This window comes from Haliotis rubra, unplaced genomic scaffold (assembly GCF_003918875.1).
Source record: "Haliotis rubra isolate DU_JTF1 unplaced genomic scaffold, ASM391887v1 Scf10, whole genome shotgun sequence".
NCBI lineage: Eukaryota > Metazoa > Mollusca > Gastropoda > Lepetellida > Haliotidae > Haliotis > Haliotis rubra.
Genome location: NW_025764892.1, coordinates 2,429,325 through 2,445,082, shown reverse-complemented (window position 1 = coordinate 2,445,082; position 15,758 = coordinate 2,429,325). Strand labels below are relative to the sequence as shown.

At 40.0% G+C, this 15,758-nt stretch overlaps 1 protein-coding gene across 2 annotated transcripts in view; it reads left to right on the top strand.

Annotated features, from left to right (window-relative positions):
• Positions 1 to 11,746, top strand: part of LOC124259793 (organic solute transporter subunit alpha-like) — a 31,053-nt gene extending 19,307 nt beyond the window's left edge. For both annotated transcript variants that reach the window (XM_046694027.1, XM_046694105.1), the window contains one exon: positions 11,003 to 11,746. In XM_046694027.1, coding sequence (XP_046549983.1) covers positions 11,003 to 11,232 — 230 coding nt within the window. In that variant the 3' untranslated portion in view covers positions 11,233 to 11,746. The remainder of the gene's footprint in view (positions 1 to 11,002) is intronic.
• The last annotated feature ends 4,012 nt before the right edge of the window (positions 11,747 to 15,758 follow it).

The window sequence follows — 15,758 nt, the reverse complement described above, 5'->3', positions numbered from 1 at the left end:
ATTTGCATAAAGAACATTTGTCACAGGTCGCCACCTAGCACGATACGTCCAATAAGTTCCATAATTTACGTATATATGGCGATATGTTGCTTAACATGTTCAGAATGGCATTATTTTACCCAAAACCTTTGTCTAAAAGTTTTCGTTCATGTGGACGGTATCCATTGCTGTAATATGATTGGCTTACAAGCATGATTTTTACCATTCACGAGCCTTATAGCAGACAGTGGCGAAAAAGCGTCATTAGAAACCATTCTTTATCCAATAAAATCGCTTCTTACAACTGCGAAAATACTCCTGGCAAGGTTATTGTGATATTATTGATAATTAGAGCTTTGGAACAATACCCGCCATCAAGTGAATCTTCTAGAGTGTTGTTCATACGGAGCTTCGAAAACGGAGGCATTTCTCAAAGTTGTGTCATGTTACCGGGCGAAAAGCCACGGTTATCGGGAAATAGGCGACCATACATATTATTTAATTAATCTTTATATAATAATTTTCTGATTACGTAAAAATGAAAACATAAAAGAAATAGGTAAGAGGATATTATGGCATCTTACAAATGGATTAAAATAGCGGGAGTTTACGCCTCCTTCAAGTGGTTTATATGGACATTAAGTGTAAACTTGTATTACGATTAGAAATATATTTATTTAAGTTGAAGTTGTATTATTTAAATAATATGATAAACATACCTTTGGTATTTTTTCAACAGTTGGATTAGACCTAAAAAATAAATAAACGTGGGCTTCTATCTTATTATAAGGTTAGGTTTCTCATGATTTTCTTTTTTCATTATTCTATTTAGTCTAAAGAAAGTGTACTTTTACCTGATACTGAGTGACTTTTGCCCATCATGAGTGCTTTGTTAAATCATTTCTTTATGTGAATGTGTACCAAACGTCATTCATTAAATAGGTAATGTTAGTAGTGTTCCCCTCTAGGCACATTTAGGAGGGGCGCGGCGCCCTGCCCTTTGATTTTGCCCCTGCCCTTTTTTTGGGCGCCCTGCCCTTTTCGCCTCAATGCCAGTCGTTTTCTTCAGCTGTGCTCGATTTTACTACAACCCGTGTGTATTTTCCGATTTTACCAAGGGCAGAGTTCTCTCCCTTCTTTGAGGAGACATAAGATTGTTTTATAATGATTAGGAAATTGGCATATAAACCATGGCGAAGTCAAAGAAGTTTAATTCACCATACTTAATCACAATGCCTACCAAGGAAAGAATCAAGAGGAAAAGAGAAGAAGCGGTGAAGGTTGAAGCAAACAGGGAAGTGTCGCCCGACTAATAGATTTCTTCATCTCGAACCGGTATGTGCCTCTAAGTTCGTGATTTTAGGCTGTTGATTTCCCTTTCCTTTTCACATGCCTTCAAATGAAACCTTTATTTGACAACGATCTGTGGACTACATGGTATTATTTTTTTCGCGCTTACGGACCGATATTCATCACGACTGTGCTGATTAGATGTAAATCTGAAACTCGAAAATGTCCGCCATTTTCAATCCATCGGCAATTTGAAATTGATCTTGAATTATTTTGTTGTTTGTCCTGGTAAATGAAATAGATAAAACAGCTTGCATACATACTGTTAAGACGGGTTTTAGTGTTGAGTGGCGATTTCATAAACAAGTAAGTCTTGAAGGAGTAAAGCGATAATGATTTCAAACAATGGGAAGCCATACTGTCGAAGCTCTTCACAGTAGATACTTTACGTTCAGGTGTGTGTTTGTGTGATATTTTTGTAATAATAATCATGATTTCAAATTTAATATCTAAGAATATTTTGAATATGGTATATTAAACTTTGTATATTGTTTTTCAGACCCGGAATTAGACGAAGTCAGAGGTAGTTTCATTTGACAACTCAAGGCAGCGAGATGAGACAGAGTCAGCTAATCGAACAAAGAAGAAAGTTGGTGGTCACAAGACTGCATTTGACACAAAGTGGCAACAAAACCGTCCCTGGTTGAAGGTACCTCGGAAAATGACAAAAGAAGGGAATGATGTTTGTTCATTATGCTCCAAGTGGGAACACCAAGAGCAGAAATGGATCTCAGGTTTGGACAGAAGTTGGATGCCAGACTGTCCGACTTGATAAGGTTTCCATCCATGAATTCTCAAATGCATCCAGACGCTAATCCTTATGGGAAAAGGATGACAAAGTGTCCATTGAAAACATTTTCTCGGCAGATACACGGAAAAAGGAAACTACCGCTGACTGGAAGACGCACAGAAAGTACTGTTTTTTCCTTATCAAGCATAACCTGCCATACACAACTTTATATCGCCCACTTATTGACTTGTGCATAGACCTTGGTGCATCAAACTTGGCAATGCTGAATCACGGCAAAATGCATCACACACTGGGTACAGTACAGTGCAGGAGTTCATAGAATGCCAGAAGCCGAAGTTGTTGGGAAGATGAAAGATAGCAGTGGATAGCATTTGGACTAATGTTGATGAGTACACTGGATGTCCTCGACCAGAAAGCATCTTGCAGTTGCTGGACGTTATGTTTAGAATGGAGGAATCAAAGCTTGCATTTCTACAGAATTCAAATACCAAATGGAACAGCAGGATACGATAGTGAAGAGTGTTAAAGACTATGTGGAGAAGGCAAATCTTGACCAGAAGAAGATGACTTGTTTTGCAAGTGATGGACCAGCAGTAGTGACAGGTAAAAAGAATGGTGTTGTGACACAGTTGTAAAGAAATCAAACCCAGCTTTGATTGATGTGCACTGTGTTAATCACAGACTTCAGCTTGCTATTAGTTCAGCATTCAAGTCTGTCACACTCATTGAAAGAGTGGATGAACTGCTGATGGGACTGTTCAAGCATTACCATTACAGCACTGTGAGATCACAAAAGCTTGGAAAATATGCAGCTGTTGACTAAAGAAATGGAAGGCGACACGTCAGATGAACCAAATAGAGGTCCTATTACAATTAAGAAGGCTGTCCATACCCGGGCTGGCTCAGTCATGAGAAGGCTGTTCATGCAGTGAGGCAGTGCTACCCATCAATCCTTGCTGACTTAGAAAATGCTGTAGGCATGGGCAATGATAAGAAGGCTGGGGATAAGCAGAGTGTCACTGCTGAAGGACTCCTACAGGCAGCTCAAGTCTTATTTACACAGACTTTACACTATTCTCTTGCTATGTGATGTGTGCTCTTTGTTATCTGGTCTAACAAAGCTGTTCGAGCGAAGGGATTTGGATTTGAGTGTTTTGGAACCACAAATACAAAGTAGCACTGCATCTTTTGAGAAAAAATGAAAAGACAAGCCAGGCCCATATCTAAATCGCATTGATCAGCTTGCTAACCTGTATGACCTGGAGAAGACTGAGAGCAGACGGAGAGATATCAAGTCTTCAAAGGACATCTTTCTCAATCACCTGATACAGAACATGGAAGAGAGGCTGCAGGTCACACCCATCATCACAAACCTATCAGCGCTGGATCTGAGGGAAGGCTGAAGATCCTTCTTTCTGACTTTCCATGGGGATGCTGAGGTATGACATATATCTATATTAATACTATTGTCATAACATTTGACTTTAAGAAGATTCTTCTTTATGTCCCCTCGACAACCATGATCAAGTAACTTGTGTTAGTGTTTACCTGTGATAACCAGTAATCTATTTGAATGGAATTCTATCTGGAATAAGATTAATTTTAATGATTTAATTGATTTTATTATAATTACATGTATGCATTTGTTTCTTTTCAGATAACACAGCTGGCAGAGCACTTCGACTTGACGTCGACCAGACACAGCTTGAGTGGAGTCAAGTAAAGGAGCTGTTTTCAGGGGAGCTTGACACCAGTTCACCCTCCTCCATTTTGAAGACCTCACCAGCCTGAAGCCTCAACTTGGAAACTTGTATCCTGAACATTGTTCAATTACTGTCCATCCATGCAACAGTGATTCTGTCCACTTCTGAAGTTGAGAGAGTGTTCTCAAAAGTGAAATTGATTGTCACAGATCATAGAAACAGACTCAGTGTTGAAAATTGCAACAGACTTCTCATGATTAGCCTGAATGCATCTTCAGCTTCAGACATTGACTTGAAGAAAGTTGTGAGCAAATACTTGGCAAGGAAGAAAAAGAAAAACTGTAAATTGTTGTTTGTGTGTTTTGTGAAATTGCAAAACAAATGTGGTAACAGTGTTCTATAATACTTTTATTCAAAGGCTAGTTAGTATATATCATCGTTTTGATTAGAATGTGCACTTCAAGATCATGTTACATGATTGTGACTTTAGTTAAATTTTTCTTGAGTATTACAGATGTGTACAGTAAATTCTATGACTCTTTAAATTATTTGAAATTCAACATCCCTTGCTGTTTAAAGAAGTTAAAGTATATAAATAGTATGGGTGGGTCGATGGAGGACATGGTGTAAGCTAGTTTCAGTTGAATTTGTCATATATATGAAATGAAAAATCATACATTTATCTGCGTTAACTTTCCTTTGGACAGCAGTTACAATTAAAAGATAGACTTGTTGAAAGTCTTTTTCATAGTAAAGCGTAGGGCTAGTAATTTTTGGAAAGGACTAGTGATATACAAAATCCACTAGCCCGGAGGGCCAGTTAAATTTTTTTAGTTAGTGTCGATCCCTGCTGTTTTAAAATAGAAATATAAACCGAAGATTGTTCTGGATTTTCCTTTTTTCACTTTGAAAGAGGCTATACAATGCACAATGGTTACTCACATATACTGTGATTCAGTTTGAAGGTAAAAGAATATTACCAAGTGGACAGATCTTATTAACTGTTCTTTCACAATATATTGCAATACGTATCGCAATACAGAAGAGTGAATCATGATATATTGCAATACGAAATTTGGGGCAATACACAGCCCTACACAATACTGTCTTCTGCTGTGTGAAACAATAAGTGTCTCATCTGCTGTTGAAAGTAGTCTGTCTGCCCAGCCTTAACTTTCTTCACTGAACACAATACTGTCTCCTAAAGCATGAGACAATAGTAAGTGTCACATCTGGCCTGCAGCTACTTTCTTCCTTGTACACCAATACTTGTCTTCTGCTGCACTTGACTATAGTAGTGTCACACCTAGTCAGCAAAGACCATCTTCCCTGTACACCAATACTTTTCTTCTGCTGCTCTAGACTATAGTAGTGTCACACCTAGTCAGCAAAGACCATCTTCCTGTACACCAATACTTGTCTTCTGCTGCACTAGACTATAGTAGTGTCACATCTAGTCAGCAAAGACCATCTTCCCTGTACACCAATACTTGTCTTCTGCTGCTCTAGACTATAGTAAGTGTCACACCTAGTCAGCAAAGACCATCTTCCCTGTACACCAATACTTGTCTTCTGCTGCACTAGACTATAGTAGTGTCACACCTAGTCAGCAAAGACCATCTTCCCTGTACACCAATACTTGTCTTCTGCTGCACTAGACTATAGTAGTGTCACATCTGGTCAGCAAAGACCATCTTCCCTGTACACCAATACTTGTCTTCTGCTGCACTTGACTATAGTAGTGTCACATCTAGTCAGCAAAGACCATCTTCCCTGTACACCAATACTTGTCTTCTGCTGCACTAGACTATAGTAGTGTCACATCTGGTCAGCAAAGACCATCTTCCTGTACACCAATACTTGTCTTCTGCTGCACTAGACTATAGTAGTGTCACACCTAGTCAGCAAAGACCATCTTCCCTGTACACCAATACTTGTCTTCTGCTGCACTAGACTATAGTAAGTGTCACATCTGGCAAAGCTACTTTCTTCCCTGTACACCAATACTTGTCTTCTGCTGCACTAGACTATAGTAAGTGTCACACCTAGTCAGCAAAGACCATCTTCCCTGTACACCAATACTTGTCTTCTGCTGCACTAGACTATAGTAAGTGTCACATCTAGTCAGCAAAGACCATCTTCCCTGTACACCAATACTTGTCTTCTGCTGCACTAGACTATAGTAAGTGTCACATCTGGTCAGCAAAGACCATCTTCCCTGTACACCAATACTTGTCTTCTGCTGCACTAGACTATAGTAAGTGTCACACCTAGTCAGCAAAGACCATCTTCCCTGTACACCAATACTTGTCTTCTGCTGCACTAGACTATAGTAAGTGTCACATCTAGGTCAGCAAAGACCATCTTCCCTGTACACCAATACTTGTCTTCTGCTGCACTAGACTATAGTAAGTGTCACATCTAGTCAGCAAAGACCATCTTCCTGTACACCAATACTTGTCTTCTGCTGCACTAGACTATAGTAAGTGTCACATCTGGTCAGCAAAGACCATCTTCCGTGTACACCAATACTTGTCTTCTGCTGCACTAGACTATAGTAGTGTCACATCTAGTCAGCAAAGACCATCTTCCCTGTACACCAATACTTGTCTTCTGCTGCTCTAGACTATAGTAAGTGTCACATCTGGTCAGCAAAGACCATCTTCCCTGTACACCAATACTTTTCTGCTCTGCTGCACTAGACTATAGTAAGTGTCACACCTAGTCAGCAAAGACCATCTTCCCTGTACACCAATACTTGTCTTCTGCTGCACTAGACTATAGTAGTAAAGTGTCACATCTGGTCAGCAAAGACCATCTTCCCTGTACACCAATACTTGTCTTCTGCTGCACTAGACTATAGTAAGTGTCACACCTTGTCAGCAAAGACCATCTTCCCTGTACACCAATACTTGTCTTCTGCTGCACTAGACTATAGTAAGTGTCACACCTAGTCAGCAAAGACCATCTTCCCTGTACACCAATACTTGTCTTCTGCTGCTCTAGACTATAGTAAGTGTCACATCTGGTCAGCAAAGACCATCTTCCCTGTACACCAATACTTGTCTTCTGCTGCTCTAGACTATAGTAAGTGTCACATCTGGTCAGCAAAGACCATCTTCCCTGTACACCAATACTTGTCTTCTGCTGCACTCTAGACTATAGTAAGTGTCACATCTGGTCAGCAAAGACCATCTTCCCTGTACACCAATACTTGTCTTCTGCTGCACTAGACTATAGTAAGTGTCACATCTGGTCAGCAAAGACCATCTTCCCTGTACACCAATACTTGTCTTCTGCTGCACTAGACTATAGTAAGTGTCACACCTAGTCAGCAAAGACCATCTTCCCTGTACACCAATACTTGTCTTCTGCTGCACTAGACTATAGTAAGTGTCACATCTAGTCAGCAAAGACCATCTTCCCTGTACACCAATACTTCTCTTCTGCTGCACTAGACTATAGTAAGTGTCACATCTAGTCAGCAAAGACCATCTTCCATGTACACCAATACTTGTCTTCTGCTGCACTAGACTATAGTAGTGTCACATCTGGTCAGCAAAGACCATCTTCCCTGTACACCAATACTTGTCTTCTGCTGCACTTGACTATAGTAGTGTCACATCTAGTCAGCAAAGACCATCTTCCCTGTACACCAATACTTGTCTTCTGCTGCTCTAGACTATAGTAGTGTCACACCTAGTCAGCAAAGACCATCTTCCCTGTACACCAATACTTGTCTTCTGCTGCACTAGACTATAGTAAGTGTCACACCTAGTCAGCAAAGACCATCTTCCTGTACACCAATACTTGTCTTCTGCTGCACTAGACTATAGTAAGTGTCACATCTGGTCAGCAAAGACCATCTTCCCTGTACACCAATACTTGTCTTCTGCTGCACTAGACTATAGTAAGTGTCACACCTAGTCAGCAAAGACCATCTTCCTGTACACCAATACTTGTCTTCTGCTGCACTAGACTATAGTAAGTGTCACACCTAGTCAGCAAAGACCATCTTCCCTGTACACCAATACTTGTCTTCTGCTGCACTAGACTATAGTAAGTGTCACACCTAGTCAGCAAAGACCATCTTCCCTGTACACCAATACTTGTCTTCTGCTGCACTAGACTATAGTAAGTGTCACACCTAGTCAGCAAAGACCATCTTCCCTGTACACCAATACTTGTCTTCTGCTGCACTAGACTATAGTAAGTGTCACACCTAGTCAGCAAAGACCATCTTCCCTGTACACCAATACTTGTCTTCTGCTGCACTAGACTATAGTAAGTGTCACATCTAGTCAGCAAAGACCATCTTCCCTGTACACCAATACTTGTCTTCTGCTGCACTAGACTATAGTAAGTGTCACATCTGGTCAGCAAAGACCATCTTCCCTGTACACCAATACTTGTCTTCTGCTGCACTAGACTATAGTAAGTGTCACACCTAGTCAGCAAAGACCATCTTCCCTGTACACCAATACTTGTCTTCTGCTGCACTAGACTATAGTAAGTGTCACATCTAGTCAGCAAAGACCATCTTCCCTGTACACCAATACTTCTTCTGCTGCACTAGACTATAGTAAGTGTCACATCTGGTCAGCAAAGACCATCTTCCCTGTACACCAATACTTGTCTTCTGCTGCTCTAGACTATAGTAAGTGTCACATCTGGTCAGCAAAGACCATCTTCCTGTACACCAATACTTGTCTTCTGCTGCTCTAGACTATAGTAAGTGTGTCACATCTGGTCAGCAAAGACCATCTTCCCTGTACACCAATACTTGTCTTCTGCTGCACTAGACTATAGTAAGTGTCACACCTTGTCAGCAAAGACCATCTTCCCTGTACACCAATACTTTTCTTCTGCTGCACTAGACTATAGTAAGTGTCACATCTGGTCAGCAAAGACCATCTTCCCTGTACACCAATACTTGTCTTCTGCTGCTCTAGACTATAGTAAGTGTCACACCTAGTCAGCAAAGACCATCTTCCCTGTACACCAATACTTGTCTTCTGCTGCACTAGACTATAGTAAGTGTCACATCTAGTCAGCAAAGACCATCTTCCCTGTACACCAATACTTGTCTTCTGCTGCACTAGACTATAGTAAGTGTCACATCTAGTCAGCAAAGACCATCTTCCTGTACACCAATACTTGTCTTCTGCTGCTCTAGACTATAGTAAGTGTCACATCTGGTCAGCAAAGACCATCTTCCCTGTACACCAATACTTGTCTTCTGCTGCTCTAGACTATAGTAAGTGTCACATCTAGTCAGCAAAGACCATCTTCCCTGTACACCAATACTTGTCTTCTGCTGCACTAGACTATAGTAAGTGTCACATCTGGTCAGCAAAGACCATCTTCCCTGTACACCAATACTTGTCTTCTGCTGCACTAGACTATAGTAAGTGTCACATCTGGTCAGCAAAGACCATCTTCCCTGTACACCAATACTTGTCTTCTGCTGCTCTAGACTATAGTAAGTGTCACATCTGGTCAGCAAAGACCATCTTCCCTGTACACCAATACTTGTCTTCTGCTGCACTAGACTATAGTAAGTGTCACATCTGGTCAGCAAAGACCATCTTCCGTGTACACCAATACTTGTCTTCTGCTGCTCTAGACTATAGTAAGTGTCACATCTGGTCAGCAAAGACCATCTTCCCTGTACACCAATACTTGTCTTCTGCTGCACTAGACTATAGTAAGTGTCACATCTTTGTCAGCAAAGACCATCTTCCTGTACACCAATACTTGTCTTCTGCTGCACTAGACTATAGTAAGTGTCACATCTAGTCAGCAAAGACCATCTTCCCTGTACACCAATACTTGTCTTCTGCTGCACTAGACTATAGTAAGTGTCACATCTAGTCAGCAAAGACCATCTTCCCTGTACACCAATACTTGTCTTCTGCTGCTCTAGACTATAGTAAGTGTCACATCTGGTCAGCAAAGACCATCTTCCCTGTACACCAATACTTGTCTTCTGCTGCACTAGACTATAGTAAGTGTCACACCTTGTCAGCAAAGACCATCTTCCCTGTACACCAATACTTGTCTTCTGCTGCACTAGACTATAGTAAGTGTCACACCTTGTCAGCAAAGACCATCTTCCCTGTACACCAATACTTGTCTTCTGCTGCACTAGACTATAGTAAGTGTCACACCTAGTCAGCAAAGACCATCTTCCCTGTACACCAATACTTGTCTTCTGCTGCACTAGACTATAGTAAGTGTCACACCTAGTCAGCAAAGACCATCTTCCCTGTACACCAATACTTGTCTTCTGCTGCACTAGACTATAGTAGTGTGTCACATCTGGTCAGCAAAGACCATCTTCCCTGTACACCAATACTTGTCTTCTGCTGCACTAGACTATAGTAAGTGTCACATCTGGTCAGCAAAGACCATCTTCCCTGTACACCAATACTTGTCTTCTGCTGCACTAGACTATAGTAAGTGTCACACCTAGTCAGCAAAGACCATCTTCCCTGTACACCAATACTTGTCTTCTGCTGCACTAGACTATAGTAAGTGTCACACCTAGTCAGCAAAGACCATCTTCCCTGTACACCAATACTTGTCTTCTGCTGCACTAGACTATAGTAAGTGTCACACCTAGTCAGCAAAGACCATCTTCCCTGTACACCAATACTGTCTTCTGTCTTCTTTTTGAAACTAAAGTCATAATAATGTCATCAGTTTACTCCCACCGATAAAAGAAAAGATGTGAACTTGGGGACTTTTTTTATTTTGAATACACTAATATGCTGAAAATAGTTACCCTTCCGGAATGCATGCCATATTTTTGTGTGACCCTCTCCTAAATGACCAAATGCAAAAGCATTTTAATTTTTATCCTAAAATGTCCATTTTTTCAAGACCATCCCCCAATTTTTTTCAACCGTTCCCTTGTGACTCTTTGGTGATTATCCTGATTTCTTCTGAAACACCAGGGGCAGTGGGCTAGCCTAGTGGTTAAAGCGTCTGCTCGTCACGCTGAAGACCCAGGTTCTATTCCCCACATGGGTACAATGTGTGAAGCCCATTTCTGGTGTGCCCCACCGTGGTATTGCTGGAATGTTGCTAAAAACTGTGTCAAACCACACAAGCACACGCACATGTACACGCACACACACCTCTTGCTATGAAACACCCAACAAATGACTGGTATCTAACTGCAAATGATGTTAATAAGCTCTGTTTTCAATTTCAGTTTGGAACCATCTCATTGTCATTGTGGAAATGTTCCTTCTGGCGCTGCTTGCCCGCCGCTTTTATCGCAGGACAGATGGACAACAGATCATCATGGATGTTCAACTTACTAACTCAGAAGACCCAGACAAAGTGCAAAAAGATGAAAACTCTTCCTTGAACAATGGCACCAATGAACAGAAATACAGCAGCAGTGGAAAGGAACTGGAGCAAAAGATTAACTACATGTAGATGATGACGATGATAGTGGGAGATGGACGGAAACAGAGTGTTTCAAATAACGAATATTGTAACAAAACTTTGACAGTTGAACTGGAATACTGTGCTTGATTTATGAAACAGGAACCATGTTCTCAAACTGACTAGCTGTCATTAATGAACCATATGGAATGGGATATGGGATATGAAACTCATTGGATCTAGTTGTACTTATAGGGCAGAACTCTGATACTCCTGATTTTCACATTTGTTTTGTTTGTTTGCTCTTTAATGCCGCACTCAGCAGTATTCTGGCTATATGGCGGCGGTCTGTATATACGGGAGTCTGGATGCATCAATCCAGTGATCAACATCATGAGCATCCATCTACTTGAGTGGGATAAGATGATATGTCAGCGAATCTGATCACCGGATCCTGTTAGTCGCCTCTTATGACAGCATTATTGTTAAGCACTAGTTCATTTGGATTGTCAGTTGTATATGATAACAATTCATTTTCACTAGCCATCAGGGGTTCAAACTTTTTTTTTTTAAAGGCCACTTGCCACAGGGCAAGTGATTTTAAGAAAGTAACTTGTCCTGACTAATTTTCCACTTGCCCTGATTTTATCACATAATCATGATGATGTAATTATGAAAGAATAAATCAACATGGTATTTGATGTTAATGTTTACTGGACTATTTATTGAAAAGTGATAGATAGTAAAGAAAAATACCTCTACTTTATTATCATTGCGAAATTTAATAGCTACATTTTGAGCAGACATGAAATTATATCCAAGTTTATTTGCAGTTTGAAACCATACGTTGAAATTATCTAGTACCCCACAGACAAGTAAGATACCATTATTTGATTGCCCAAAATGAAAACTGACTTGCCCCGGGCGTCAGGCGATGGGATTTTTGAACCCCTGAGCCATACTGAATACTTTGAATTTCTCTTATGAGGCATGGCATACTGGGAAAGCTACGTATGTTTTGAGACAAACAATAATGTTACTCATTCAAGGGAAATTAACTTTCTTTTGCAAGAGGTACTTTTACAAATGTTTTCAGTGCAACATTTTCCTATACTCCTTGTATTCTACCTCCTTGTAAGAATGTTGAGAAACTCATTGGATCTACATTGTACTTGTAGGACAGAACTCTGATACTCCCAATTTTCATATTTGTGTGTTTTGTTGGTTTGTTGTTAATGCCAGTCTGCAGTATTCCAGCTATATTGCTGCAGTCTGTAAATAATCTAATTTGGACCAGACAATCCAGTGATCAACATTATGAAAATCAATCTTCACAACTGAGATATGATGTGCGTCAGCGAGCCTGACCACCTAATCCCATTTAAATACATTCGTTTTCCAAAAATATTATCACTGCTCGATTTCCTTGTACCTACTTGCTTTAAATACTGTGTACATAACCATCATAGTGCTTAAGGCAGACACTTAGTGCCTGGAGTTTTTTTAGCACTTTATAAATTCACTTATTATTAGTCCCCTCTCATGACAAGCATGGGTTGTTGAAGATCAAGTCTTCCTTCTTAAAAAGTGCTTGTAACCTTGTTTTTGTTTGGTATGCTTTAGTGTGTTTCACAAAAACAATATTGCCCCTCTATATGTTTAGTTTCAATATTTCAATATTAATATTGTGAGCAAGGCTTCACACTACATGGATGCATTGACACAGGCCCAACAACCCCATCCCTTTGGAGTCCTCTGGGACAGGTTGTTGGGGACCAGTTCTATCCCAGAATCCCAATCTGCTATGTCAAGCTTCTGCTGCAGCTTAATCCTAATGCAAATCACAGGCACAAAGTCTGTGTGAGTGAAAGAGTAAGTGAGTGTGTATGGGTTAATGCCGCTTTTAGCAATATCACGGCAGGGGACACCAGAAAAGGGCTTCACACATTGTACCATAGTGGGGATATCGAACCCGGGTCCTTGAAGTGATGAGCAAACGCTTTAACCACTCAGGTACCCCACTGCCACAAGTCAGAAAGATCTTTACCCTCTGAACAGCACATTTACTACAGTATATGTGTATTTTATACTGAAGAATTGGCTTTTACTTGGTTCCCCTAGAAACTCTTATGCTTGGTTTGTTTTTTGTTTAATGACACCCTCAGCTATTTTCCAGCTTTATTGGCAGTTCCAGTGACTTTATGATGGCATAGTATACATACGGACAATGCATCAATCCAGTGACATGCATCAACCAGGTCCACCACCTTATCCTGTTTGTCACCTCTTATAACAAGCATTGGTTGCTGGAGACCAATTCTACCCAGATCTTAATGGGTCATATGCTTGGAGACAGTGGAACAACTGGTCTATGTGACCTTATAATCGTATATGGTTGCCTTGAAGTAAAGCCCAGTAAACAGTTGACAAATGTAAAACTAAAAAAAGAGTAGTTGTGTGTATCCACTCCGCCCCCAAACCCGGGGTTTGTATGTCACACACCAACTCCAAAGTGTGAGGTACAAATGAGTGATTTACCTGAAGGACAAAAGGTAATAAAACATCATTAATGTGCTGATTATATCTATTACATATTATACACTGATGTCTTTCATTTAGTAAATCATTATGTTTAATGGAATGGTTCTATTTGTAATATATTGTCATGCATGTATACATACATTTTTGTCCAGTACAAGTATTATGAGTATTTGGTAACAATAACGGAAATCGTGGGTATTTGAACAAATTACATCTTTTCATTCAGAAATAAAACTTTTTACAATTTCAGTGTTTTCTTGTTACCCAAATCAAGGTCTCAAGTTCCAGAACTACCTTCCAGTATCAGTTTCTTCAAACTGAATCCTGCAGTGGATCCTTTTCAATGAAGTTGACATGTCAATGTGTACGACAAAGAAGAGACATGTTGATGCTTTCAGAGTAGTACGACCCGTGAAGGTCCGGGTTAGAATTGATCTTTAGTAATCGATGCTTGTCGTAAGAGGCGACTAACGGGGTCGGGTGGTCAGGCTCGCTGACTGGGTTGACACGTGTCATGGTATCCCAGTTGCATAGATCGATGTTTATGCTGTTGATGCCTGGATTGTCTGGTCCAGACTCGATTATTTACATACCGTCGCCATATAGCTGGAATACTGCTGAGTGCGGCGTAAAACTAAACTCACTCAGAGTAGTACTCATACCAAAGGTTCAGAAGTGTTCCTTAATTAGTGTGGCTGAGTTTAGTGCCACACAATACATTGAATTGTGGTGCTTGGAAACCCCTCGATTGTCATACGACAACAGCACCTCCGATGACTGGGGCTTCCATGCCCCTATACAGTTTGGGCACAGGTTGAGGATATTTCATATGCAGAAATCCTGACAGCTGTAGTGTTGCACTCCCAGGGCAGATGGTCTTGCATTACAAACAAGTGATATCTTATTAAGTATTTATTTACAATACATTTTAAAACTTGTACCTGAAGGACAAGTGTGACCGATTTGAGTGTTTCATGAAGACATTCTGATGTGAAAACAATGAGACAGATTTATGTACACAATGACTGTGTTATGAACTAAATAATGAAATGTAAGGACCGACAATATTCTTCTTTGGCTCAGGACATTAGTTTTTTACCAAGGAAAGGGCATCTTGTAAGTTCTTAATACTTACACTCAATCATTAAGTTTCAAAACTAAAATGTGAATATCAGAAAGACTAAAACAGACTAAGCTTTCCATGTGAAGGCATTCAAATTTCCATAGAAAACAAAAATGACTTAACTAAATGAACGCCTATTAGTAAGTTTAGTCATTTTGGTTAAGCAAGTGAAAGCGTTCTATGAAGACATTCTGATGTGAAAACAATGAAACAGATTTATGTACACAATGACAGTGTTATGAACTAAACAATGAAATGTATGGACCGGCAATATTCTTCTTTGGCTCAGAACAGTTTTTATACCAAGGAAAGGGCATCTTGCAAGTTCTTAATACTTACATTCAATCAATAATTTGTAACTAATATTTGATTATCAGAAAGACTAAAATAGCTTTCCATGTGAAGGCATTCAAATTTCCATAGGAAAACAAAAATGTCTTAACTAAATGAAAGCCTAAGTTTAATCACTTTGGTTAAGCAAGTGAAAGCATTCTACGAGGACTTCAGCTACATTACCAATCTTATGTAGGAGAAAAGCTTCACTCACTCACTTAATGTCCTTCAGATCACTGTATCTATTACAGACTCTAAACTCTTGGGGAAAATGAACGAGAATCAGGGGTTCTAATCCTCACCTGAACATCCAGATGTATCCAAGGGACCTAACTCTGCACAGCAAATTCTGATGTCAATATTCTAAACCATGTCTTAATATTGCACAAACAGGATAAAATAAGATGGTTACAGTGACATTTGAGAGTATATAAGGCATCGTTCAACCTCAGAGTTAAGATTTTCATAATTGAATTGAAGTCCAGCAACTGTATTCATCAAATATGTTTCTGTCTCCATCTGTCAAAATTTCAGGTAGCCTGCCTGACTTCTGATAAATTAATCGACTAATACTGTCAAT